General features: G+C 42.1%; 1 protein-coding gene across 3 annotated transcripts in view; it reads left to right on the top strand.

Moving 5' to 3' along the window:
* ATXN7 (ataxin 7) overlaps positions 1–27,994 on the top strand; it is a 137,559-nt gene that overhangs the window by 89,339 nt on the left and 20,226 nt on the right. For 2 of the 3 annotated variants that reach the window (XM_044253236.1, XM_044253235.1), the window contains exon 6: positions 26,204–26,456. In XM_044253236.1, coding sequence (XP_044109171.1) covers positions 26,204–26,456 — 253 coding nt within the window. Of the gene's footprint in view, positions 1–14,898; positions 15,042–26,203; positions 26,457–27,994 lie in introns of those variants that run through there. The other variant, XM_044253238.1, reaches the window with a different exon arrangement.

Raw genomic sequence — 27,994 nt, 5'->3', positions numbered from 1 at the left:
ATCAATTGCCAAGTATTTTGAAGTTCAGGATTTTGAAGCCAAACTAGACTGGATTTAAATTTAAACTGGCAAGAACCATAAGTTGTTCATTTGCCCTGAACAAGTTTCCCAACCTCAGCTTCCTTTGTTACAATGTCAGAATGGTAATAGCAACCTCATAGGTTCTCAGTGACCATAAATGAAACAACATGGTAAAGCTCCTCATACAATGCCTGACACATAATAGGGATGAGGGAGAGAGAAAAGTACAACTGTGGATACAGGCAGGTTTGTGTTTAATGTCAAAAAACAGTCCAGGGCCTTAAGAACAAGGAGGAACACAAATTGCTTTTCGATGAAAAGGCTTCTTGGAGAAAATTGCCTTCAGGTTAGGTGATTCTGAAGAGTAGAATGAATTTGTTGTCCCATATGCAGATGTTTTCCTTCAGTGTTTAGGTATGTAACATATGTCCATTGTGGAAGATGCAGAAAAGACTTTTAATTTATTAATTATTTTTATTAACATATAATGTATTATTTGCCCCAGGGGTACAGGTCTGTGGATCATCAGGCTTACATACTTCACAGCACTTACCATAGCACATACCCTCCCCAATGTCCATAACCCAACCACCCTATCCCTACCCCCCACCCCCCAGCAATCCTCAGTTTTGTGAGATTAATAGTCTCTTCTGGTTTGTCTCCCTCCCGGTCCCATCTTGTTTCATTTTTTCCTTCCCTGCCCCCCAAACCCCTACTCTGCCTTCCAAATTCCTCACATCAGGGAGATCATACGATAATTGACTTATTTCGCTCAGCATAATACCGTCTAGTTCCATCCACGTCATTGCAAATAGCGAGATCTCATTTCTTTTGATGGCTGCATAGTATTCCTGTGTGTGTGTGCATGTGTGTACGCACACACACACACCACATCTTTTTTTTTTTTTTTTCCACACCACATCTTTTTTATCCATTCATCTGTTGATGGACTTTTAGGTTCTTTCCATAGTTTGGCTGTTGTGGACATTGCTACTATAAACATTCAGGTGCACATGCCCCTTCGAATCACTACATTTGTATCTTTAGGGTAAATACCCAGTAGTGTGATTGCTGGGTTGTAGGGTAGCTCTGTTTTCAACTTTTAAGGAACCTCCATGCTGTTTTCCAGAGTGGCTGCACCAGCTTGCATTCCCACAAACAGTGTAGGAGGGTTCCCCTTTCTGTGCATCCTCTTCAACGTCTGTCGTTTCCTGACTGGTTAATTTTATCCATCTGACTGGTGTGAAGTGGTATCTTATTGTGGTTTTGATTTGTATTTCCCTGATGCCGAGTGATGTCGAGCATTTTTTAATGTGTCTCTTGGCCATCTGGATGTCCAGAAAAGACTTTTAAAAATCACTTCTAATCCCCTAAAACAGGAAGTGTTTTGATGGGGATAGATAGGGCTACCGTGTATAACTTCACAATTGGTGTGCTGAACAGCCACATTTAGTGGTCTTAGGTTGACAGTAGCAATGAAGTGAGCAAGCGCAGAGGCAGGGAATCCCCCGCTGTCTGGGATGGACTAACTGGAGTCCTCATTGGCCAGGACTGATGTTCCCACACGTGGATGAGCGATGTGCAGAGACAGGCTGGGACTAGCTGTCAGAGCCTCAGTGCCCATTAGACCCCCTGGCATTGATGTGTCATTGGGGAAGTGCTTCAGGTTTCTTAGCCCCAGAGTGATGACTTAGTGGTCCTCCAGAGAGGATTGGTGGGTGACAGAGTGGATCAAAAGGGAGCAAAAGGCAATTGGCAGTGTGAATCCCGAAGCTGCAGCTTGGGGCAAGGCTCACTGACTTGCTCACAGACTCACAGGACTTCACAAGCACAAAGGGCCCTTTTGGTCCCCTCTTCCAGAAGCACTTCAACCCAGTTGTTCCAGCACCTAATGGAGATGATTTTCTTTCTCTCATTCTCTCTTTAAGAATGTCTGTATTGGGAGCAGCGGTGAGGGAGTCCCATAAAATCACATTTTTACTCCTTTTCTGTACCAGTACCTAGTCCACTCAGTATTTTCTAATAAGATACTTGTAGAAGGATGGGCGCCTGGGTGGCTCAGTGGGTTAAAGCCGCTGCCTTTGGCTCGGGTCGTGATCTCACGGTCCTGGGATCGAGTCCCGCGTCGGGCGCTCTGCTCAGCGGGGAGCCTGCTTCCCTCTCTCTCTCTCTGCCTGCCTCTCCATCTACTTGTGATTTCTCTCTGTCAAATAAATAAATAAAATCTTAAAAAAAAAAAAAAGATACTTGTAGAAGGAGAAACAAATGGTGGTCACTTCAGACATGTAAATGAGAAGATGTGAATGCAAGATTCACATACTCCCATACCTTCTGTGGCTACGCAGGGGCTTGGATGGGACTGATTAAGCCGTTGGGTGTGTGTGTGGTTGCACGGGGGAGCTTGGTCCCTCTGGTTGCAAGGGAAATATTGAAGCTGTAAGAGAGAAGAGTCCCTGGCAGGAAGGTGGGGCCCACGTGTTCCGAGAGAGGTTTTTGGCTGGGAGATGTTGAAGGACTTCCTTCTGTGAGGCAGCACCAAGGAGAAGGCTGATGGCAAACAAACAGGAGGTTAGGACATTGGAAGATGTGGGGGGTTGGGTGCAACTGCATGAAGTGGAGGGGGGCACCATGTGATGACCCTGGAGAGATTTGGGACCGACACATCACTCACCTGGAGGGAAGGAGTGTGGGCAGGGTCTCTGGTACCAAGAAGTGTTCCCAGTGCTGCCGGTGTCTCTTCTATCCTTGGGGATAGGGGTTATAATAGGAAAAGTTTTTTGGGGGGAACCCATGTGTTTTTTTGCTGTAATTCCCAAAGGCCCATTCTTACATGTTAACACCAAAAACAGTTTTCAAATTCAAAATCCTTCCCAGTGGCCATTATAGTCTGTTTATTAGGTATTCGGAAGAATCCGTACCTGCCGATGGAGGGATTTTCTTTTCTTATCCTTGCACGAAATTGGTGAAAATGTGTGGGCAGTCTTCTGTGAATTAATGTATTACTGATAATCATCTGTGATTTTATGAACAACTGAGCAGTTGTTATAAATTCCAACAGGCAGTTCCTTTAAAACCACTGCTGCTAGGGCAGAGAAGGAAACCACAATAGCAACAAGGCTTATAAATTGGTTTGTGTTGGTGATAACGTTATTGTGAATTGGTAAGCAGCTTATTACCAAGAGTTGTAAGAGATAATATTATTTTTTTGCTAGCCAAACTACCTTTTTGGGAGCTAACAAGTACCCAGGATTTCCATATGAGCAATGATGTGGATTGATGGTAGTGTCATTGTGGCATTCCCAGTTTCTCATAGATCTATTTGCTTTCATAATATAAACTTCTTTTTTTTTTTCTTGGAAACTGCATAGTAATATCATATTTTCTTGATGTTGTTTTAATGTTTTGAAGTAGTCCAGGATACTTCATATTTTCCTTTAGTTACTCAGTATTTTTGAGAGCAAGATGTTCCTAACTGTTAATTTCAGATTTAAAAGTATAATTTGAATCATTGGATCCCAAACCTGCTGTGCATCTAAATCAGAGAGGAGCTTTCTAAATGGGCAGCTTCCCAAGGACCATTCCGACCGCCTAGATGGGAATCTGTGGGATAGGACCTAGCAATCCGTATTCCCAACCACTCTGGAGACTGAGTCCACACCCCAGGCTGACCAGGGTGCACTGTGACCCCAGCACGACCCTCCTCTCTGTCAGGGTTGTTGCTCGCATGCCGCCCCGGGGCCTGGCACGGTGAGCGACATAGACTGGCACTCGGAAATTTGTTGAGTCTAGCAAGGATGGCACGAAAGGAAGCCCCCTTTTTTTTTTTTTTTTAAATGATTTTTAACTTTTTTTTTTTTTTATCACATGCTGGAAATGTCCTGTTAATTGCCTCTAAATCTTTGAGTACAGAGGAGGGCTGAGACGGTGACGTTCCGTAGGGCCAGAAGTATCCTCCTTTTGAGGTTGTTTACCGCAGTGGGAATCTCAGTTAGGAACAGACGTGTTTGGTCCTAAACTGGCTACTGAATAGCATAAAATGTGTAGTCCTGTTTCTGTACACTGGCTGTGGATCTGAACAGGTTGGATTGGCTGATGATTTGTGGGGTGCCTTTGGGGTTCTGTTTTGTAAGAGTTTCCCAAGTGATTCTGACACACTGCGTGCATGTGCCACTGTTTGCTCTGCTGCTTCTCTTTGAGTGTGTGTTTGAAAAATACCTTAATTCCTCTCAACCTGTCTTTGTGCAGACGTGAGGTGATCTTACCTCGGTGGGCTAAGTGAATGCTGTTGATGTAGCTCGGACAGGTGCCGTAGTTAGAACCACTAAGAAATGGAAACCCTGCTTGAATGTCTGCTGCTGAAGTATTTTGCCCCAGGTTAGTTAAGTTGACCCATTTGTTCACCTTTTGGCTCAGCCCTGAGTCCCTGAGCAAGGCCTCGTAGTCACATGTGCCTGTGCCACCTTTCCTGGTTTTAATCAGTTGGATTCTTTACTTGTGATTTGCTTACATAATTCCACTTAATATTTTTCTTTATATCATACCACTTCTATTTAAATAAATCCTTTGCAAAGAAAACCTTAACAGAATCATCATCAGGAAGACTGGTGTTGTTTGCCATAGATGCTAAGTATAAAAATAAATAAAGTGAGGAGGTGATTAAATTTCCTTGTTGACGTTCTTGCCAGTGCTAGCTCTGAACCCCGAGGCCTGCTCCCTTTGTGGAAGAGGAGACAAGCGCGTTTTAGGCAAGTGTTATCCGCCCAGTAATGTGATGTTTGTTATCAGAAGAATTGAAAGAGATTTGGAAAAGGAGTAAGTTATCACTTGAGATTTAATGTTATTAATGATGGGGAGTGAAACCTACTCTGTGTTTTGGGAAACACCAGCTCCAGCTCTTGGATTTGGTTTCCTCTCCTGTTGAAGGAGCTGTCCGCTGAGGCCAGCCCTAACCCTAGGAAGTCGTCATGCCTAGGAAGCAGATTCTCAAGTCACATTTTGATCTGCAGAAGAATCACAGAGAACGAATACCCTTGGTCTTTTATCAGCTGGTATTATGTATTGATTATGTGCTGAGCCCCTGCCAGTCACCAGGAGTGGTGTGTGAGTCTGGTCCTCATTGTAAAACACATTTCCTCTCTCAGATCTTTGTTCATAGATGGGGGTGGGGGTGCGGGAATATTACAAGTCTGGCTTTTTCTTAACTTTGTGAAAGTAGCATTAGCAGAAATACTGCTGTGATCTTACAGCTTTCTCTACTTGCAGATACTGCGATCCTGCAGAATTAACAGCCGCACACATTCCGTGAAGTGCACTGAGGTGGCTTGGGTTCTTTTAGATGGCAGCATAAATTGTATTTTTCAGAAATGTAATTTTCATCAGAAGATGAGTAAATAGAAAGTACTCATACTTGTTTGAGCTAATTAAATTGGTTTCAAAGAATGTTAGTATATGAGCAGAATGAGTCTGAATCTGTGAGAGCCGATGGGCTGATTCTGGCATAGGTGCTGATTGCCATTGTTGACAGCATTTCATATAGTTGTGACCGGTGATTGCTATCCTTTGATTGAATTAATCTACATCACAAAGCAGAGGATTTGCTGTATAATAAAGAACACCTTTCCCCTTTTGCCATCTGGCTGAAAGTAACAATTTCAGGTAATTTGAATGAGTTATTTTATTTCACTATTAAGTGACTTTATTTTTGGATAAAGAAAAAAATGTTTCTCTGTTCTGTCCAATGTGCTGGCTAAATTTGGCCACAGCATTTTCATAATCTGGGCCTTTTACTACTTTGAAACTTTTAGTGATAGTTAATCTTTTCAGGATTTCCATTCGTCTAAAAGTCCACAGACTAATGATGATTTTTTAAATAGTATTTGGTGATCCACAAAGCATTGTTGTATGTATTGTCTCATTTCCTGCTCTTATCCGAGTGGATAGTTCTATTCCCAGTTTACAAATAAAACTCCCCTAAATTAAATTTCTTTCACATGGATAAAATGTACCAGGCCAGGTTTTCTGGCGGCTCATATCCATTTCTCTTGCATGTAATAAGGATGTATAGAGTTAAAAGAAAATCTAGGGAAGATGTAATGAATTCCACATGTCACAAAACTATCATTAGTGACAGATGTCCAAGCTCAGGTAAAACTTTAAAGTTGGCGTAGAGTAGCTGGGTCAGCATTATAAACCCATTACCTCAGAGAGAACATTCAGTAATTTGAAGACGTAATGGTAGTAGGTAATTGATTTAGCATAGTTGTTGGATTTCTCTTCAGCCTGTTCTCCTACTCTGTTTAACCCTAAATACTCGTAGTCCAAAGCCAAGCTCCTCCTCTTTTTGTTTTAGCCCCATAACATTCTGTAGCTTCTTTAGAGAATTAGTTGGCATATTTATTCCTTCAGTCAGTATAAAGATTGAAACTTGTTGCAGAGCCAGACATACTTAATTAACTCTTTTGCTTCTGAGACATACGCCAGGTCTTTCTCCAGCTGTCAGGGCTGAGTCAGGGAAGGGAGCTAACCGTAGCAGACACATCAAAATGGGAATGAGATCAAGGTGGACGTTCAGTTTAACTCTCAATGGAAATCTGAAATTGGCCATTTGACCTAAACTTCTTGTCATCGCAAGTAGCGTGATTCAAAATAAATGCAGTAAATTCAGCTTTCTTTGTCACAAGCCAAACAGTGCTAATTAATTTTTTTGTGTGACTTTAGTAGTATCAAGTAAAGAACCACTTTGTCCCTAGCTAATAGAATTTTACCTGTTTTCCTTGGTTATGTAATAAGCAGTGTCTTTATGTGGTGTTATTTATGCCATTAATGGGAGCCACATTTAAATTTGTAGTTCTAAAATGTATTAATTTTTCCTCTTTATGAATCTCTGCCTTTATTAATATGCCTTTCCAATTGCTTAAAAAAATAAATAAATTGGCCGTGATGTTATTCATGCATTTAACAAATATTTATTGAGTATCCCCTGTCGGCTCTAGGCATTGCTCCCACTGAACTACAGAAACAGTGTCTCCCATGCAGCTTATATTCTAGTTAGGGAGGGTGGAGACAAAAATCAAGTAAAATAAGATTACTTCAAGTAGTGATAAAGGCTAAGAATAATGTGCGAGAGAATGACCACCAGAGCAGGATTCTCTAGGTAAGGCTAGTCAGAGAAAGCTCCTCTAAGGTGTTGATTTTGAAGCTCACTGAAAAAAAAAAAGAGCTAGCCATGTGAGGATGTGGAAGACCAGTGTTGGACACAGAGAAAATAGCAGGTACAGAGACTCTGGGGTGGAAATGCACATGGCAGAAAGGCCAGTGAGGAGGCAGAGAAGCATTGTGTAAGGATGTGAGGGGTCTGAGTTAAGGTTCAGAAAAGGGGGGACTGGGGCCCAGTGGTTCAGGGCCCCGTACGCCACCAAAGGATCTGGATTGGACAATGCAGGTGATTCAAAGTCGCTGGAGGGTTTTGAGCAGGGGAGTGTCCTGATCTGATGGATGGTTGCTCTGTGGAACATAGGGGCAAGAGCAGAATCAGAGAGGCCGGTTGGTGGGCTGTTTTGCTCTAGTCCAGTTGAGGGCTGAATCAGGAGAAAAGGCTGAGATTGAGATTGTGGCAGAGGCTGCCGAAGCTGAGGGTTATGGCCAGCATTGCAGGCTGCATGGAAGTAGAAAGCCATCAGGGCCTGCTGATGTATGGGGGATTAGCGGTATGGGGAAAGAAGGGACAAGGAATGACTCATGGGGTTTTTGGCTCAAGCAACCAGAGGAATTTACCTAGTTTATGGATTCAGGGGAGTTGTTCTTCCAGCTTGTGTGGAGCCTTTTTTTTTTTTTCTTCTTCTTCTTGTAAATGAGGCGTACTGACTGGAATGAAAAGCCTTGATGTGTTATATTCAGTCGTTAGGCATTTTCTAAATATTGTAGGGGTTGAAAATAGTGCAATAATGCAAACTTTGGGGTCATTTATTCTTTTTAGTTTGTTGTTGTTGTTTTATGGAACAGTAGTTACCCAGTCCTAGATGCCGGGACACAAAAGAGGATGTGCGTGCTCTCCTGGGACTCCTCAACTTCTCATTCAGCTAACAGAAACACACCAATTCAAAAGCAAAAACACAGGCATTTTGATTTTTTTTTCATTGTTAACATGGTAATATTCATTGTAAAAGAAAAATAAATATGAAAGAAGAGGATGAATATAAAATCAGAATGAATAAATCTCCTCCATGTTACTTCTCAGGGCTGCAGTTTGGCACATACCCTCGGAAGGTTTCTAGACGCGGCACATAGACCTGTTTGGCTGCATGTTTCTTGTTGCCTCATACACGTTAACATTGGATGTGTTATAAATTTACTTTTTTTAACTTAATGATCTGTCTTATTTTTTCATGTGAATTCACACTACGCCACTTCTTTTTAAAGATCATTCCACTTCATTAGTGTCTTTAAGTTAATTTCACCGGGCCTCTGTTCGCAGACATGTAGTTTCTCAGTGTCGCATTATGTCAGGCAGTGCTTTAAATAACACTCTTCTTTGGGAATGTCTGTCATTTATATCAGTGTATTGATTCTCCCCATGGAGGCTGGTCAGGGCTGCAATTTAATGAACTACTTCAGCAGTTCTGATTTGCGTCACCAGGATAAGACAGTGAAAATGTGGGTTTCTAGCAGCATTAATCAATCAGGAAATGAATACTGTTTATTCATCAGTGCTTTTTTTGACCTGTCTACTATATATAGAAATCATCAGGATGGCTGTGCTTCAGATTTTAAAGGAGTTATTTCAGTATATAAAACTGCATTTTAGTGATATTTGCTAAAAAGTGTTTTTCCTGAGTCACTTCATAAGACTAATGTGTGTGTTTACTGGTTACGATACACAGACACCTGCTATTTCAACCCTGTTCAGCTGTGGTCTTACATATGACCAGAAGAGGGAGTTTTTATTGCTTCTTTATGCTGTAACACCTACTACCTGGCTAGAATAGTTCCTCCCATGCATACGCTAGTCCAAGCCCATAAAACAAACTAGTTTGAGGCAAGGGAGTAGTGGCTTAACTTAGCTCTTGGCTTTCTCATGTCACATTGTGTATACACACATATACACATTGTGTATACAGAAATCCCAGTCTTTAGGTTTACTTCTACGTTTTGTTATTGATACAACAGTTCTCAGATTGAACGTCAAAGAAATTTTGTACCTTTTCCTCTTGTGTTTTTGAAAGTTAAAAAAAGGGGCGGTGCAGGGGAGATCAGGGAAAGTAATTATCTCAGTTTTGAAACTTAAAATACAAGCAGTAAGCCCCTGATCACACATGATAGAGTTTCTGATCTGTAGTCTTCTAGGGTCAGAAATAAATTCTGGAATAAAATTTGTTTATTGCTTTATATTCTTGATATTTTCAAAAGATTATTAGAATTTCTAATACTGAAGCTTTGGGATGATCTTTAGAATGTTAAAATACTGTTTTGCCAGAGTCGCTAATAGGCCTGTTTTCTCTGTGTGTTCAGTTGTGCTACTTGATTCTCAGTCAGCTTAGCCAAACAAATGAAATGGGAGCCCTAATCAGGATATGCTTGTTTGATGTAACACCAGAATATAGTGCTGTCTAAATTCTTCTTCAGCTCCTTTCACAGTGCATTTTTTTAGTACAGAAATTGGTTAAATTAGTTTCTTTATGGATTTTTTTGAATGATGCATGAATATATCAAATATATAAACATCATATATTTTTATATAGATACACAAATGTAATAATCGCAAATACGCTATTTTCAATTCAGCCTACTTTTTTCTTATCTTGTTGGCTCTTTCTCCCTACTCGCTCTTTCCAACTGTAACAGTCTTCTCTTTCTGCAAAACATCTATGTAACTTGGTATAGTATTAGTACATAACTTAGTATACATCTAAATTTTTTCTAATGCTAATAAATCTATATGAATACATATAATCCTATGTTTTATTAGTAGGGACTTTTGGTCATAGTTTTCTGAAAAATGGATTCTAATATGCACACTTCTGCTGCTTTTCTACTCAACAGTACCACATGGGAATTCATTCACAGGCCAGGATAATGCTAATCCCCTCTTTTTACTGGCCGCTTACTATGCTAAGGTGTGGCTGGGTAGTAGCTTCCTCCTCGAAGTCCTCTGTCTGTAGACATAAACCTGTTTCCTGCTTTTTGCCTCCAGGAACAAAGCAACAGTAACCCTCCTGCCACATATGTCCTTAACTACTGGTGGCTTTGTTTCTATGGAATTAGAGTCTCAGGAAGGGCTTCCTGGGTCGGAAAGGATATTGATAGGCATTGTTAATAGCTGCTACTAAATTGTTTTCCACAAAGGCTGCAGTACTTTATATTTACTAGTCATATACGAAAGTATCACCATCAGGAGTAGTTGTTTATTTATCTTTCTAAAATTCAGTTTCTTTTGCTAAAGCGTCTTAAAGTGTTTTATACACACACACACACACACAATTGATTGTAATTCGACTTTGAACCGAGTTTCTGAAACAAGCACAAACTTTTTTACTACCAGTGTTAGCACATATCTTCTGAATTTGAGTAATATGGAATATTATGAGGTAAAGAGATCTTTCAAAACGAGCAATGATTAAAAAAAAAAAAACTCATTTAAGTAATCACAGGCAATTTTCCTGGCATCTGTGGGAAATTTCTATTCATCCTCCTTGGAATTTACCTTAGGAGAGAAAACTAGGTCTGCTCGGCTGGGATTCCTCTCTGTGAAATGTGTAGGCTCCTAGAAAATAACAGTTTTGGGTGAATTTAATTGCAGGAACAAGGATTTAATCTGTTGTCAGACGTTTTATTCTGATCTCATTATCCCACTTGCATTTGGTGTGATCAGTCACCTTTTAACAGTGTTCACTTTGTGTATCAAATACTGAATGACTGGACTGAGGTCAGACTGTGGTTTACAAAGCCTCTGTAAATCAGGCCATGAGGTTATACTTACTTTATTTGCCTGCCTTTGAACAATTGGAACAATTGAACAGAGATACACACATGAAGTGTGGCTGAGTCCTGAAGAGCCATCCACCAGATCAGAGGATGCCAGCCCGAGGAAGGCTGCTGCATGGTATTGGACCCCAAGGTGAATTACCCCCATTCCAGCTTCATCTTCTACCTCTCCTAATCCGGCATGAGTACCTAATGAGCCCTGGATAATAACGTCGCACCCTTTCTTGGTGAAGCTATTCTGATTCTGGATAGCAGGCTTCCAGGCCCACAGCTGAATGAATCGTTTGGTATTTCCAAGTTTGAAAATACTTTCTCCCCCTTTCAAGTGTTCCTTGGCAGCAGGTGAGGAATGTTAAAGCTCCTGTAAGTGCCAATTAAGGCCAATTATAACTTGCCCGGCCTGCTGAGACAATGAAGTGGAGTCACTGGAGACTTGCACTCCTGTAAGCTGGAGAACGGACTACCACCAGTGACCGCAACACAGCCTTTCCCCACTGCCTGCAGCCTGCTGGGGGCTACTGAACACCACATGACACCTGCCCGCCTCTCTGAGATTTGACTTAGGAAATGCCAAGCTGTGTTGGGGACGTCCCTTATTTTGGTAGCAGGAACCTCTTCTTCCTCTTCCCTCTCCCTTTGCAATGATGCCTGCCGTCTAATTTCTCCTTGGTTCCGCTCCTATGAGCTAACCTGTATGGAGCACAGAAGCGGTGCCGGGCTCTGCATGACGGGCATGACCTCCTTCCTCCTCACCGCAGCCCCACGGGAGAAGCCATCCTAGCACTTCCTAGGACACAGACCCAGCGGGATGCGAGGCTCTTGGCTGAGGCCACACGACTGCAAGTGAGGAGACTGAGGGCCGGTTGCCCCTCAGCCGAAGCCTCGAGGCGCTGCCCTTCCTGGCTCCTGCTGGTGTGCTCATTTGCTGGGAGCAGGCCCATTCACAGAAGAATTTTGTCAGTTCAGGACTCCCTTTGTGCATCAACATAAAATTGATGAACACAAACCATCCACAACACAGGCGATACCTAGAATTTTTGGTCTGTGAGGCATGGGTGTTTCTCTGTTAAAATTATATTTTAGTCTGCAGTCGTTTTTTAGGCTGTAGTCTTTGAATTTTTTTTCCATAGGAAGAATGAAATGTGACCATGTCCTCAGACCTAGATGCTTAAATATGAGCCATCATTGGGAAATTTAGTATCAAAATAAACTTTATTTGGGTAGGCTATCGGGAGCTGGTTTGTAGAAAATAGAGTAAGAATGCTGTCCAAGCAGAACAAAGAGGTATTTAAGTATTTGCTTTAACATTTTACTTGGGGCATTCAGAGAGGAGAATGTGTGTGTGTTTAAAAATTTGATCTAAAGCTTTATGCCCATTTTTTGTATATTTATATATACTTTTATTGTACAAAATTATATTTTCCTGGCTTACCCTATCATTCATCCCTTTTTGGATATAGATCTTACAGGCTCAGTGGGTTAGGCCGCTGCCTTCGGCTCAAGTCGTGATCTCAGGGTCCTGGGATCGAGGCTCATGTCGGGCTCTCTGCTCGGCAGGGAGCCTGCTTCCTCCTCTCTCTCTCTGCCTGCTTGTGATCTCTCTCTGTCAAATAAATAAATAAAATCTTTTAAAAAAAAATAAGTTTGAATTGTTTCTGTCTTGTTTGCAATTAACCCTTGACCTTGAACAACATGGATTTGAGTTGTGCAGATTTTATCCATTTATCCATGTTTTTTTCAGTAAATATAGTATAGTACTGTAAATGTATTTTCTTTTTTTTAAAAGATTTTATTTATTTATTTGACAGAGATTATAAGTAGGCAGAGAGGCAGGCAGAGAGAGAGGAGGAAGCAGGCTCCCTGCTGAGCAGAGAGCCCAATGTGGGACTCGCTCCCGGACCCTGGACCCTGGACCGAGCCGAAGACAGAGGCTTTAACCCACTGAGCCACCCAGGTGCCCCTCCTTATAATTTTCTTAATAACATTTTCTTTTCCTGTTACAGTATGTAATATGTATGACATAGAGAATAGGTGTTAGCTTTATGTTAACAGTAAGGCTTCCCATCAGTATAGGAGGCTTTTCATAGTTAAATTTTGGGGGAGTCAAAAGTTAGATGTATTTTTAACTGTGGGGTATGGGAGGTCAGCTCCCCTAACCCCCACATTGTTCAAGGGTCATCTATTTGTGAAATTAAATATAGATGTGTATTTGTAGCAATTAAGAATGTTTGCTGAAATTCACCCTGGTTTTCATCAAAATTACAGATAAGATTTGGTTCTCAGACCTCATGGATCAGTTGGGGTTTGTAAGGATTTTTTCCCCCTTTGCCCTACCTCCGTTTACAAAAGGGAACATTAGAAAGGCAAGCATTTGTGCTGGGAGAACAGCGAGGACTCTGGGGTCTGGCCTGACAGGTGCAGTGATGTGGAACTGAGGCTTAGTCTGAGAAAGGGCCTCTTATCTCAGTTGTGCCCTGTGGACGATGACATCAAGGAGACTCCTCAGCTGCCCCTTAGGGAGGGTGGGTGGGTATAGGGAACAATGCTAAGACCTGTTGCAATCAGGTAGGATAGCAATGGAATTTTTTCTTCTAGCGTAAGAAGACCTCTGGCAATTTAACCTAAACTTCTTATTTTTGCTAAGCTTTTGGAAGATTTTTCTCATCCTGGGCTTCTGAGACCTGCTGATGCCCCTTACGTGGTGTTTTGGCATCTTTTAAGGACCACCATAGTTTTGCATTGTTTGAACGTGACTATAAGAAGTCTCGGGGGAAGAAAGTAGGTTTCAGAAAACCCTCTGGATCTTAATATTGCTGCCTTGGTTAGGATCTGCATGCTTGCCGTGAAAATAAAGCAGTGTGGCTACTGTTCTTTTGTTTTAGAGTAAATTTAGAATTTGTGTCTGGTCTAATAGAAACCATTTCCTACGCCTCATGACTCCCACCCCTTCCAGGCCAAATCTTTTCCACACATGTAATTCATGACTTCTTGCCAGATATTCTCTATGGGGTGATGGGATTCTGTAGAGGAATTTCTCCCCTCCTTTTGACATTTAAAAGTGTTCATTCTCAACTATCAGGCATCCGAGTCTATTTATGTATGCAGCCTTTATCATCATAAAACTCCGATCTGGTTGGCCATTTTTTTCCATGTGTATTTGACAGTAAGATTTGGGGATTGAGGAAAGGGGGGTAGCTTTGTGGGGAGTATAATAGGTCTGAGATAGGGAAACAGACCAGGAAGACAGTGTTTATAATTTATAAAGAGCCACCGGGGAGAGAAGTTTTTGGATTAAAGGTATAAAAAGTGTGTTAGTCAGTCATGTAATGATTGAACACCAAACTCCAGACAATAAGATGTATATTCTTCTGAAATTAGATGTATTTTACAAAAATGCACAGAAAATTGGTTAAGATTTTTATTACTAGATTTAGGAAGGAAAAGTAAGCTTCAGTATGACAACTTTTAATTATTTTAAGTATAGATCATGGGGAACTAAAATGTTGAGAGAGGCTGCTGATTTTTATAGAGATGTATTAACTTTAAAACTTCTAGGTCTATGGAGGCTTAAAATGTAGGCTGCATAAAGAATCATCTAAGTTTTCTAATGTACCTGGTAGCAGCGGCATGCATTTCAAGGTATTCAGAAAAATGAGTGTGTGAGAAAATTCACAGTTTAGCAGGTTAAATTCGTAAGTTCCATCTTGCACAGTTTTGGCCAATTGCCTTTCAAATAGAAGGATTGATTTACACCAGCCAGGACGCCTTGTATGACCATATTAGATGAAATTAGACTCCACCCCTTGTTTTCTGTTGATCTGCCAGGACCTTTGTAATTCAAGTGCTTTTTACAGTAGTAGCAAATGTTACATAAGACCAAACATGGAGCATATTTGGAGTTGGTGGGCAGACCCAAGTCATGATGCAAGCTTGCAGTAGCAAGCGTGCAATGAAGCACAACCAGATTCTGTGAATGGAAGGTGACAAGAAGCCTCTCCAGAACAGCCCTTCCTCCACACGAGGGCTGAAAGCTCCACTGGGTAAGTTTTCTGAGGCAGTTTCCAGAGGCTGGGCTTGGCTTGGGGCCCAGTTGTGGATGAGCGTGAGGGAGGTGGGTTAGGTCTTTGCTAACGTTACATGGAAAAGAGTTCGTGCAGGCCTCTTTCCTCCTGGCGTTTGGCCTCCCCTGCCAGCAGGCCCTGAGCTGTACGTTGCTGGAGTGGTGGAGGGAGAGAGCTCTGCAGAGCTAGTGGAGCTGAGTGGGTGATCGCAACAAGGGGGATTAGCTGCTGCAGGCCGTTCACGGGAGCCATTCTGAAATGTCATTTGAGTGGTCTGGACAAAGTTCAAACACAGACAGGAGTCTGGCTTGTTATTAACTCCAACAAAATGCTGAGGTTTGCACCAAACAGTTCCCGTATCTCAAAACAGGGAAAGCATTAGTTACGCCGCTCTCTAAAAATGGAGGAACGCTGTGACACGCTTTAACTGTTTGTTTTTTATCTCACTTGCGGTAAGTGAGGTTTTGTGACAGGCAGTTCATAGTGTTTCCTGTAGAATGTGTTTGAAAGCTGTTTTGTCAGATACTTCAAATCCACAGCAAAGTTTCAAACAGAACACTGTCAAGAGGAAGAACAACTTCAAAATATAAACAGTAGCCCTGGAAAGTCATTCAGTAACTTAAATTGAGTGTATAAAATTTTAATTACATACTGACTGCCAGAAAGAACGATTTTTTTCAGTTGTGTTATCAAGGTAGCCAGTGCAGTTCAGCTGATTCTGGCTGTGTTGGGAGTCTGTTCTCAAAGTTGCCCCGTGTCGTGCTTCCCTGGCTGAGCAGGGGGCGAGGTGACAGTGGAGTGCTTGACTTTTCCCTGGATTCACATTTCATGACTTCTTGCAGTAATGAGCTTGACCGGGTGATTTTAATTGAGGTTGAAATTTAACTACCAGTTTGAAGGGCTGTAAATATAGACAGATTTTAAACCTTTAATCAAATTCCTATTAATTCCCTAAAATTTATTATTATTTTTTTAAACTGTCTCTTGTCAGGCAGTTTCACTTTTGCTGTTCGTGGTTTCGTTTTTGAATATCACTTTTGATGTTCATTAGTTGTTAGCTCCATCCTGAAGGTGGGGCAGATATTGTTTCTCTTTTCAAAAGAAAAAATGTGTGCTACAGATCCATTGAAAACATTGGCATTTTAAGTAATGAATCACCCATTCCTTATTAACAGAGTGCTTAATGAAGAAGGCTTTGGGGGCTGTGCTCTGAGTTTGAGTTTTTTGTCATTCCCCTGTTCACTGTTTGCTTCCCTTCCCCATCCAGAATAAAGTGAAATTAAAAGGATACAAAATTAGTGGGAAATAGCAATAAGGATGTGACTTAGACTCAGTATAGCTCTTGGTGGCAGATGGTGCTGTCATTCCATTGCACTTTGGACTTGCTACTCCTTTTTAGCCTGGATAGACAGTGTTCCCTGTGGGCATTCCTGCACAGCAGTTTTCATTTTTAAAAAACAAACAAAAACAATGAAAAAGAGAACTTGAATTTTTAAAGTTTTACCAGGTTCCTTTAATTCTGTCTCTTCCTGTGTGTGTGTGTGTGTGTGTGTGTGTCTAAAATTTGGATTGGAGTGGCAAAGGCATACTTTTTTTTTTTAATTCCCTTTTTACTTTTTTTTTTTTTTAAAGATTTTATTTATTTATTTATTTATTTAAAGATTTTATTTATCTTCAGAGAGAGAGAGAGGGAGAGCGAGCGAGCACAGGCAGACAGAATGGCAGGCAGGGAGAAGCAGGCTCCCTGCCGAGCAAGGAGCCCAATGTGGGACTCGATTCCAGGACACTGGGATCATGACCTGAGCCGAAGGCAGCTGCTCAACCAAGTGAGCCACCCAGGCATCCCACCCCCTTTTTACATTTTGATGATAGCCTTGTATCTTTCATTTGGGATGTAGGCCCAACATAGGACTACAGAGAAGTTTGGGTAAGGACTGAGTATGTTGATGATTGAACTGCATGTGGTATGTAACAAATTGGAAGACTAAACTTGGAATGATAAATCACTGAGCTGTAGGATTCCTTGTTCCCTAACCAGTGAAGGATTAAATCAGACGTAGCTGGAGACTGGTTGATTTTTGATTTTGGCTCTTTTTTCTTCTCACGTGTTGATACCTGAGGAATGCAGATTTTTCAAGTCACTGATAACAGAGAGAGGGAGGGAGAGGGAGGACTGGATCTGGGGGCAGTGCTGTGCATCTCTTGGGGAGATCATGTTTGTTCAGGCAGGGTGATGGCTTGCTGTACTCTGCCAGCATCTTTTGGGTAACACTGTGCTCCTTGAGTACAGCAGAGAGAAGTCCTTATGACTGTTAGCATCGTAGAAGTGTCAGTCAGCATGTCGTTTGTGGCGTGATAGCCTGTAGTCAGAAATGGTGGCAGCAGAAGTAGAGTTTGGTGGCTGTATTTTGCTCAAGGCAGCCGCAGCCTTTTCCCCCAAAGGTACTTTCACCGAAAACATCTGTGCATGCCTGTGTGAGATAATGATGATAACCTTCAGCACCGAGTCTGCATCTTGAACACAGTCACAGAAGCATAGGAAGGGCCCCCGTCAAGAAGTGAACTGGTCATTCGGACCATTCACTGTTCCTTAAAACCAGCTGTTTTATGACAGTGATTATGAAGAAACGATGTTATACTCACAACCAAGGTGATCTCCTGTGCTAATCATTCATTGCCTCCTCTTTCTCTCTCTCATTTCATCCCCTCTAATAAAGTACTTGAATTTTAAAATTCAAACATTTAAACAATGTTTGCAAAGAGCTACTAGTTGGGATGGCAGGGGAGGAGTACCCCCAGACACTCAGTTAAGGTTTTCATATTTCTCACACGCTTGAAAGCAAAGTACAGAAAGAACAGTCCCTCCCCATGGGAAGAATTCCTGGCAAGAGGATTATTTGAAGTTGCCATATTTCTGCTCCCTTCTTAGCAACATTATTTACAATCCATTCACGCCTGTCCCTTCCCCCACTGGAGTCGGAGTCGTTCTCCCTTGTAATCTGCCCTTTGTGATCTGTTCTCTTTCATGCAGCTAGCATGAATGGGGGGTGCTGCAAGTGTGCACCCTGCCCGGAGACGGGGAAATGCCCGAGTACTTTAGTGGGCCTTTTATTTCTGTCATAAAGCACTGACTTGAAGAGCTTGATAATTTGATTATAGACCTTTGGTGAAAAGTTGTTTCAAGTGGCCCAAGTGCTGTAAATGACTCTTTTCTGCACTTTCCCCTTATGTTTTAATTTAAAAGCACCTCTGCATTAGAGGGAGGAGAAACGTGTTTGGCAAAAGTCGCAGTTGGAGACTAATTTGTTAGGGCAGCCAGTGTTGAAATCATCCTTTTCAATTAAATCTCTCTAGTGGAAATGATGCTGAGTGCTTTGTGGTAAAGACTTTTTCTTCCTCCCTGTTTTTCAGTGCCATTTGTAACCCACCTAAGCATGCTTTCTGGAGGCTGCCTCCCAGCTCCAGTGTTGGCCGATCATCCTTTGAGGAGGCACAGCCTCTCAGAGGTCAGCTCTGGATTCCCCAACCTGAGAGTTGAATATTCCAGGGATAGTCTCACGGATTGACTTGTTTTCTTTTTAGCATTGGACTACACCCGGCTCTCTCTGGAGTAGTCTAATTGAGTGTCTGGAGATCCTAAAGAAGTCAGATCAAAGAAAAAGCAGATTGAGAATTAAAGAGACTGTGAGGACAGGAAGTGGGGTAAGGCCGTGTTTGCTGGTCAGACACATGAGGGTGCAGTTAGACAAGAAGAAGAAAACTTACAGAGGAAAAGTTGATCATGAAAGTAGTGAGAAGACATTAAAAGCTTCATGTTCACATGCAATGATTTCATGTCCACGCTGTGAAGTTAGATAGTATGCCAAGTATTTTTTTTAATACTTACTAAGAAAAAAATAGATAACTGCTGTGTCAGACACAAAGCCCTGGTTTTACTGACAATGCTTAGGATAACGCTAAAATAACATATGCCTGGTCAGCCGCTGAAATTTGAAAAATAGAGTAAATAAACAATAATCTAGATAATGTGTAGAAATGATGAAAGATCCAGAATGGGATTCAGCTTTGAATGACAAAAGTCTAGAGAAAACCCTGATGTGGAGCAAAGGAGATGTGTAAGGAAGATGCTCTGAGAGTTGAAAAATGTTTACATTATGTAGTCTTGATTTATAGTTCCTTGATGCTGATTGATGTGACACCTCATGAGTTGTCTTTGGCTGTCTGAAAGTGAAGTATGACAGTTTGGGTTAATTGGGAGCTGGATGATAAGCACATTAGGGTTATTTTCCCACCTGGATGTTAAAATAAAAAACTTAATAAATTTTGTAATGGGCCTGCTTAATGAATGACTGGAAGTTTCCAAACTGCACCTTTTGCTCTGTGCAGTTATTACTTGCTATGCCTGACTAAATGGTCATACTTGTGCATTTAATATTTTATAGCCACGTACAAGCTTGATTATTAAAATATCCTTGCTTTAAAAGGGAGAGTTGTAGAGTATTAATGGGATGGGGCTGTCAGAGACCCCATGGAACCATACCGTGCTTGAAGTGTGGATTGGTATTTTTTCACAAGCTCTTTCTGTACAGAGTACACAGTCTTTGTGACCTTATCTGACCAAATCTATCCAAAAGTGTCAGTTTCATTTAGAGAAAAATTTATGAGTTTTTGGAATCCTTTCTTCAATAATCGGCCTAAAATTTCCACCTTTGGATCTATAAAGCTGAATTTGAGACTTGATCTTCACTTTACTCCATTCCATTCCCTTGCAGTTCTTCCTGAGTGACTCATTTCTGTCAAAAATGAGCCAACCTTTTATTGATAAAATAACTTCAGCTTGAGTGAGCGTTCTTTTTGGTTAGTGTAAATTTACTCATTTTTAAGTAAATTTTAAAAGTTGTTCCTCTGAGCTTTTAGGAGAAGAGCTTAATCTCTTCCTGGACTGACATATGTACTAGATATGTAGCCTACCCCTGTCCCACACTGGAGAAGGTAACTTAAAGTGGGTTAGGTTTAGGACTAAGTGATTTCTGCCTGCTTCGGTAATCAGCACACCTTTCTCACAGAAGTCTGTAACTGGCATTAGCTGAATTGACAGGTGTCATTTGCTTTGGTGCCCGCTGACTTCCCGGTGCCGGTCCATGATCATCCCTGTCTGCAGGCTCTATAACTCTCCGTCGTTTAATCCCCAATAGCCCTGCAGGGTAGGCACAACAGATGAAGAGGTTAACAAGGTAGGTAGAATCAGGTTATTGTCTAGCGTTACCTATATGGTAAGTGGCAGAGGCTTTGAACCCATCTGTCTCTTGATTTCGAAGTTCTTGCCCTTTCGGGGGATCTATAAAAAAGCGTTTTTTATTTTAATTTGGATTCTCTTCAGGCTGGTTAGTTACTTAGCCCACATCAAGACTGTGCCCAACAGCCCTGAGCCTCAGCTGGAAAGGCCACCATGACCTCCAGAGACCAGAGAGTGACAAGAAGCATGCGTTGTATTGGTCCAGAGGGGGCCAGCTTAATCCTATAGAACAGGTATTTGCTGCCCCTCCTGATGGTTCTTATAGTAAAACAGAGTCATTTGGGAACTTTGTGAAATGTTTCTTTTCAGCCAGAAAGACAGCTCTCCCTGATACTTTGTACCAGAATTCACTCTTCAGACTATCTCTGATGCTTTAAAATTACCCTGAGCAAAAGAGAAAGCTGCACAGGCTGATGGGCACAGCTAATCTTTAGGATAGCAGCTTGCATAATGGAAAGGTAAAATCCAAAATACCTGGATTTCATTTAAACGGATTCTGGATCCTTATCCTGAATTCACCGAAATTCAGTCTTGACCTTGTGTTTAGCCTTTGCAGCCTTTTGTGCTGGCAGTTAGCCTGTTTTTCCTGAGCACCTGGGAAGATGGGCTTCCCACTATTATATGTCCCAACCCTCACCTTCGCCCCTCTCTTCTGCCTGCCTTCGGACCATGAATTATGGCTTGCTAATAACGCCACGTCAGGAAAGGTGGGTTATGGTGTGGTCCAGCCTGGATGCTAGAGTCAACCTGCTTGGGATTGTATCCCAACTCTGCCTCTTAACTAGCTGGGTGATGTTGGGCAACCGTCATGAGTCCTTTAAAGCCTTGGCTTCCTTATCTGGAAGTGGGGATCATAACAGTATCTGCTTTGTACAAAGATGGTCAGGACTGAATGAGATAACCTCTGTAAATTAAGCAGCATAGTGCCTGACACGTGGTTTCTGCCCAGTAAACAATGGCTGCTATTGTTGACGTCGCTGAAGGTGAGACTTCTTATCATTCGGTTGGTTGAGTTATAAAACATTAATAAAAGAGCCCTGAGCAAAAATAAGACTGTAAAGTGGTCTAGTAGCTCTTAGGTGTTTCCTGCTCTTATATGATGACCCCTGAGAATGGGACAGATGGACTCTTTGCTCATAAACAATAATACGCCTTGATGTAATCTGGCGTGTGTGAGACTGAGGCTAGAGCACCACATGAAATGCCCCGATTTTTTATAAGTATAATCAAGTAAACTGTAGCAGTTGTAGAAAAAGAAAACAATATATAAAAATTTTCAAAAAAATAGACACTAATTCAGGGAAAACTGCTTAAAATTTGATATACACCCTTGTAAATTTTTTTTTCCACTGTGAATGGTTTGAAGTTACAGTTTGCTTTGACAGCTTTTTAAGGTTTGTGTCCTAACTTTGACGCTTGTACATATAAATTATTTTTAGTTATTTCCAAAGCAGTATTTATTTATGACTTTAAAAGATCTAATTATTTGCTTTGAACTCCTATTTGGTTTGTACCTGGGTGTCAACATGTACTTACATATATTTTTAAACCTCAGCATGAATCCCAGATTGCAAGCTTAGTATTCTTGGTTGCTTTGCATTTTGGAAGACTTAAAGAGAGCTGTCCTCTGCCTTATCCTTCCCAGTATCCTGCTATTGCGTTCAGTGGTCACACACGTTCAAGCCACAGGGGGAGAAAATCCCAGTGCCTCTTCTCTTTGTTTCCTTGCATGTGGTCTCTTTCTCTCTCCCTCCTTCCTTCTTCTTTACCTGTACCTCTTTCTCCACATCTGTCTATCTCCCCTGTCGAACCCAAACCCCCGATGCCACTGGGTCTCTGTTCTGTGTTTCCCTGTATCTGTATTTGTCTATCTGTTGGTCTCCCTGATTATCTCTCCCTTCTGCTGAAGCCATTCAAAGTGCCCTCCTCATTCAGGGACAAGAGAGTGTGCTTTGTCTGAGCTGGTGCCAGACCCTGGGGAGAGGAGTGCTTTGAAACCTCAACTTGGACTCCTCACCAAACCACACCGCAGTTATGCTTAGCATCTGGCCACCAGTTTGCCCACTTAATATAAGGTCCCTAACCCTACCCGTAACTCGCCCATTTCTCTTTTGATCTAGGAACAAACACTTTTTTTTTTAAAGTCCAGTTTAAAATCTTAAGAAAAATAAAGGCCCATAGTGAAAGGATGAGGAGAGTCCAACTCAGCTGTAATTAAATTTGTTTTTTCCTCTTTGCTTCTTGCAGAGGGTAAGCCAGATACCGCCCTTTCCAGAGAATAAGTTACCAGACCATGATGTGAAGGAACAGCTTAATTCAGCAGCATGACAAGGATTTGAGCTGGCCCTTTTCAGCCAGAATCTGTTACACGCATACTCACGCACACATCACACAAGTTGGTTTCAAGTTTTAAGTAAATGAAAGAAATTCACATGATAGATTGCCATTCTTAGCTTCTAAATAGCCTTTATTATTGAAGTAGAAAATACAATTTTTTTGAAGTGTTGTCGATACATCAGCTGACTTCTAATGTTAGGAAACTTTGATGCTTGATTTTTCTAGTGCAAAATCCCATATCAGAGTTAATAGACTAGAAAAGAAGCGTTAGCTGAAGAAAATGGCAGCAATGGACTATGATGGGAATAGAGAATTAGAAGGAGAAGCTTGAAGTTACAGTCAGTTCTGCTGTCACACAGCATGCATTCCTAAGAAATTACTGTGCTGTGCAAAATTGTGTAATGCAATCCACATGAGGCGAATTGGGAAAATGGGGTTATGGGTACAACACTCAAAACTTTACTGCTGATAAAAAGGATAGGAACCCAAAAAAGAATAGGAGCCTAACAAAAATGGTAGCACAGTTTTACATCGATTAAACGGTTGAGAGTAGGTAAATACAAGAAAACAACCTGATACTTGCTTCTGAAAGTAGGTTTTGGAAGGGTTGCAGCTTGCGAGCTCTTGGGAAGTAGTGGACGGCAGGTTTTCTGAAATTGAGGGAAAGTTGTAGCACCGGTTGTGGGTGGGTGTGGCTCCTCACATCCAAGGCAGCCTGGGGTGGATGGTAGACGTTTGAGAAGAGGGGTGTGTTTTGTGTACGCCCACGTGGCTCCGTTCAGCCAGGTGTAATTTTCTGCATTGACGTAGTGCTTTTTGCAGATGAAATCTTGCAAAAGCAAGTGCAATATTTCATTATGCTCCATTCATTCCTTAGTGTATCAGTGACTTTAGAATAAATTTGCTTTCTCCAAATAAGCATAACTATTGAATTAGATTGAGAATGTTATTTACCTCATTTGGTTATCAAGAGAAAATGTATCACATTTACTCTAAGACACATGCTGAGAATTCTAATCCCCAGAGAATAGTAAAAAGAGAGTGCGCTTCGTTAAAGTAAAAGTTGTAGTTGGGGTTTTGCTCCCTCTTCCTAGCAGAAACATGGTATTATTCCTTTAGTGCGCTTCCACCAGAAGTGTACAAGCTTGCTGTGGATGAACTTGGAGGAATATTTTAATATTTATTTTAAGATATATCAGAAAATATATATAACAAGCTTATCAAAACCTGTTTCGTAGATAGTCTCGTTTGGAGAAATAACTCTCAGTCGAAGGTGGTTCTGTGCTTCATACTGGGTGATGTAAAAATGGATTGGAAGGTAGTTTCAGGTTGCCCCCAGCAGAGGGGCACTGCTGGTGATTAGGGATAGGGGGCAGGACTTCTAGTCATCCTGATATCCTATACAAGAATTCTCCTGTCCAAAGTACCAGTGATGCCCCCCTGAGAGAGACCGGTTAATGCTGGCTGAGGAGGAGGACAGAACAGGAGAGGTGATCATTTAAATAAAAATGTCCAGTAAAAAAGAGTATCTTATGTGGCTTTATGAGAACGATGAAAATAGTTTGCCGTTGATGAATGTCTGGAAAGCACTGCAGGTAGTAACTGTGAGCCGCACTTACTAGACCCTGACGCAGAGTGCCGTAGCCAGGCAGCGCTCTCAGTGCGCCACAAATGCTAGCCTACTCAGCCGTGTCGAATGGTTCTGGAGCATTAGCCTAGTAGGAGGAAGGCTCTCAACCTTGACCGCACAGTGGAATCTCACAGGGGTGCTTATCAAAGTCTGGATGCCCAGACCACACCCCAAACCAGTGAAATCAGAATCTCGGGGGCTGGGAATCAGCATTTTTAAAGCCCATTATGTTACACCAGGGTGTGGCGAAGGTTGAGAACCATTGGAGTGATTGGCAGTCACTCCTCCTCATGAGAAAACCTGTACCGATAGTTGAAAATGTTAATTGAAGGTCTGCTCTGTGCTGTGCCTCAGAGGGACAGAGATGACCCAGACAGGAAGCCTCGCCATCCAAGGGGAGGTGGCAGAACTGGAAACCGATTTTTACAGTCCTGGCTGACAAGTGCTGGTGCTTGGAAGGATCCTCAGACAGTGTTTGGGGATCACAGAGGAGAGAGGAACTAAATTAGAAGACGGGGTGGGGAGGGAACCTCTCAGATGCCAAATTTAGAAAATTAATAAACTTAAGTTATTTTAATTTTCCCTCCCTAACACACAACTTTCCTTGGGGGGGGGGAAGCACTTAAAAACCACTATCCAGTTAGCCATCCTAACTTTGTTGTGGCCTTGGTGTGGTCTAGTTGGGCAACTGGAATTTTGTCTGTAGAGTAGGTTCTTAAGTACCACGTAAAGCACTGTTGAACTAATGGCCTTCTGGGAAATAAGTCATCTCAGCTTCCCAGAGAGCCTCAGGACTGTTATAAAATGACCTTTAAAAATAAACCATTTGTGTGACGCTTATAATCATTGATTCTAGTTTAAATTTTTAAAAATATTCCTTTAGCTTCCATATTGTGATAAGTAAATGTTGGATCCCATACATTTTAAGTTAAGCCTCATGTCATTTTAAATTGCAAGTTTAATTGACAATACTAAGCTACCATCATAAGGTAGTTAAGTAGATAAAAGTTACTAAATAATTCACTTGTTTCAGATAGTGGCGTTCTTCAACAGCTCTCGATTTATTTAGTATGAATTACCTTACACAGAGAAAACCTGATTCTCCAGTGGGTAGACTTATTTTCAGCTAAACCTGTATAGTCTGTATTTAACCATGAATTACTTCCTGGTTTAAAAAACAGGCGTAGCTATTTGTGGTATTTTTGTCTTATGCCTTTGGCATCTTCGTGGTGTGAACCAGAGCTATGCCATCTGTACTGGAGTGAGATTATTAAAAAGAAAAGGGGGGGGGAGTGATTCACTGGAAAATTGCAGAACAGATTCTTAAAGAATTATAAGATAACCCTAGAAACATTCTTATTTGCTGTCATATGCTGGTGGGTAGTGACAAAAAAAAAATAAGGTACAACTTGTTTTTTAACATTTTGCAATTCTAAAAATTGGAAAGATGCTCTGCTAGCAAGGAAGAAAGAGACCCATGCAGCGTCAATTAGTACAGCTCTGCAGATGAGTGAGTAACTTGCCTCTCCACCTGCAAGTTGGAGTGAGGTTCATTTCGAGCCTGAAAAACCAAATATTCTCAGGTTTAGAATGGCTATTTAATTTCCTAATGGTTATCTATGTATGATAAACCACTTTATGCTGAGATGTTTCCGAAGCAGAAGGACCAGTTCCTAGAATCCTAAATAAGTCTGTGGGGCCTAGATAAGCCATTTCTGAAAGCTGCTGAGTTAAATATATTTTCACTTAGTGACGCATATTTGAACCTAAATGTGTTGATTTCAGGGGACTCTTCCAGGATTCCATTGGAGACTTGCCTGAAACCGTGTCTTTTTTTTTTTTTTTTTTTTTCCTCCCCCTTCCTGTTTTCCTTTTCAGAAAGAAGACATAGCTCATCCAGCAAGCCTTCTTTGGCTGTTCCTCCCAGTTCAGTATTTTCCTTCTTCCCTTCTCTGTCCAAAAGCAAAGGTGGCAGTGGAAGTGGAAGCAGCCGTTCTTCCAGTGGAGGTGTTCTAAGCACATCCTCATTAAGTTCCAAGTTGCTGAAATCACCCAAAGAGAAGTTCCAGCTCAGGGGGAACACCAGGCCAATGCATCCCATTCAGCAAAGTAGAGTCCCCCATGGTAGAATGTGAGTATGGCCAAGAGAGTCCTTGAAGCCTCCCTGCAGGAGGTGGAACTGTGTCCCCAGTAGCATCCAAGTGCCTTGTGAATAATGGGAAAGAGAGGCTGCTCGGGGGCAGGGAAGGAGGGGAAGCAAATAGATGTTTCATTTTGGTTTAAGGTTAATACTTACTGATTCTTTATCGTGTGCCAGCTGTGGAAACTTGGCTGTCTTTGTGTCCTGTCATTTAATTATCACAACAACCGTATGAAACAGGTCTTGGTGGTAGCCCCATTTTGCAGATAAGGAGAAGGAAACGTAATAAGGTCAAGGAGTGCTAACCAAAGAACACTCCAGTCAGACCAGCCCCCGGTTCACACGCCCGTCCTGTCCCTTCCCTAACTGCAGAGCTTTGAGCACTGTTTCTCTTTCAGTGTGAGAATAGCAGTAGAATTAACATGGTGGCACCACGCACCTGCCGTAGTGTCTGGCCCACGGGAGACAGTGAACGAACGGACACTGGTGCTTCTGCTGCTGCCATTGATAACAGTAGGAATAAAAAGATGAGGTGATTCCTAGATGCTGTTCCAGGATTTCCTGGAGCCTGCAGAGCAATAGGGAAACAACGCTTCCTCCCCCACAGTCTTGGGCTCCCATCACAGTAGCGGACTGGGAAGACTGGAAGAAGTTCCCAGTTCCAGGCAAGGCTTTGGCATGTTTGCACAGTGGGTCTGGAGCCTGGGAGGCTCCTTGTGGGCATGTGAGGGAGCAGCCCAAGCACTCCATAGAAACCTGGATGACGAAAGACCCAAGCACTCCATAGAAACCTGTCTTGTCTCGTCATGGCAGCCCTCTGCCCTGGTGTGGGTGGCTTTTCCCTGGCCTGCCTCCCTTTTGGAGGGTATGACCCACATCTCAGTCCCCAGGTCTGATAACCTGGCTAATCTCCGGGCAGCATCTAGCACCCGCTGCTGCTCCAGGACCTTGCCAGCTGAGAGAGGCCGTGGCTTCTTGCAGCGTCTCTGCTGCTGTCGGCCTCTTCCAGGTACAGCTGTTTGGTGCTGTTTGTCCTGGTTGCTAAGCCCCCAGCCTCTGCTCATCTGTCAGAAGTACAAGTACAGCAGGCTTGGCTTTCGTTCCCAGACCTGTCTGAAAGCCAAAGAAAATGCCAGTGCTATGTGTAAGTCACTCGCCAGCTTAACAGCTGTTTGAGCACTGACTTCACTGAGCAAAGTTTATAAAACTTCATCAATCCCAATCTTCTTTATTTGGATGGAGCTGGGCTTTAGAGGGGTTCGAGGCCAACTGTTAGCATTGTACTAACATTTGCCACCCAAATGAGAGCGGAAGATTCCCAGAAAACTCAGTTCTTTATTAGTGGCCCAGGTACTCGGTGCTCACCAGCTGTGTGCCACACACTTAACTTCTGAGCTCTTGTCATAGAAACTTTTTTCAGAGACTGGAGAATTATCCCGTCAGTGACACATCACTTAACTAATTAAATATTGGTCTCCTTCATTGACGGGAAGCTCCCCACTTCCTTGGGGCCGCAGGGCCCTCGGGCT

Source organism: Neovison vison, chromosome 6 (assembly GCF_020171115.1).
Source record: "Neovison vison isolate M4711 chromosome 6, ASM_NN_V1, whole genome shotgun sequence".
Taxonomy (NCBI): Eukaryota; Metazoa; Chordata; class Mammalia; order Carnivora; family Mustelidae; genus Neogale; species Neogale vison.
This window is presented reverse-complemented; position numbering and strand designations above follow the sequence as displayed.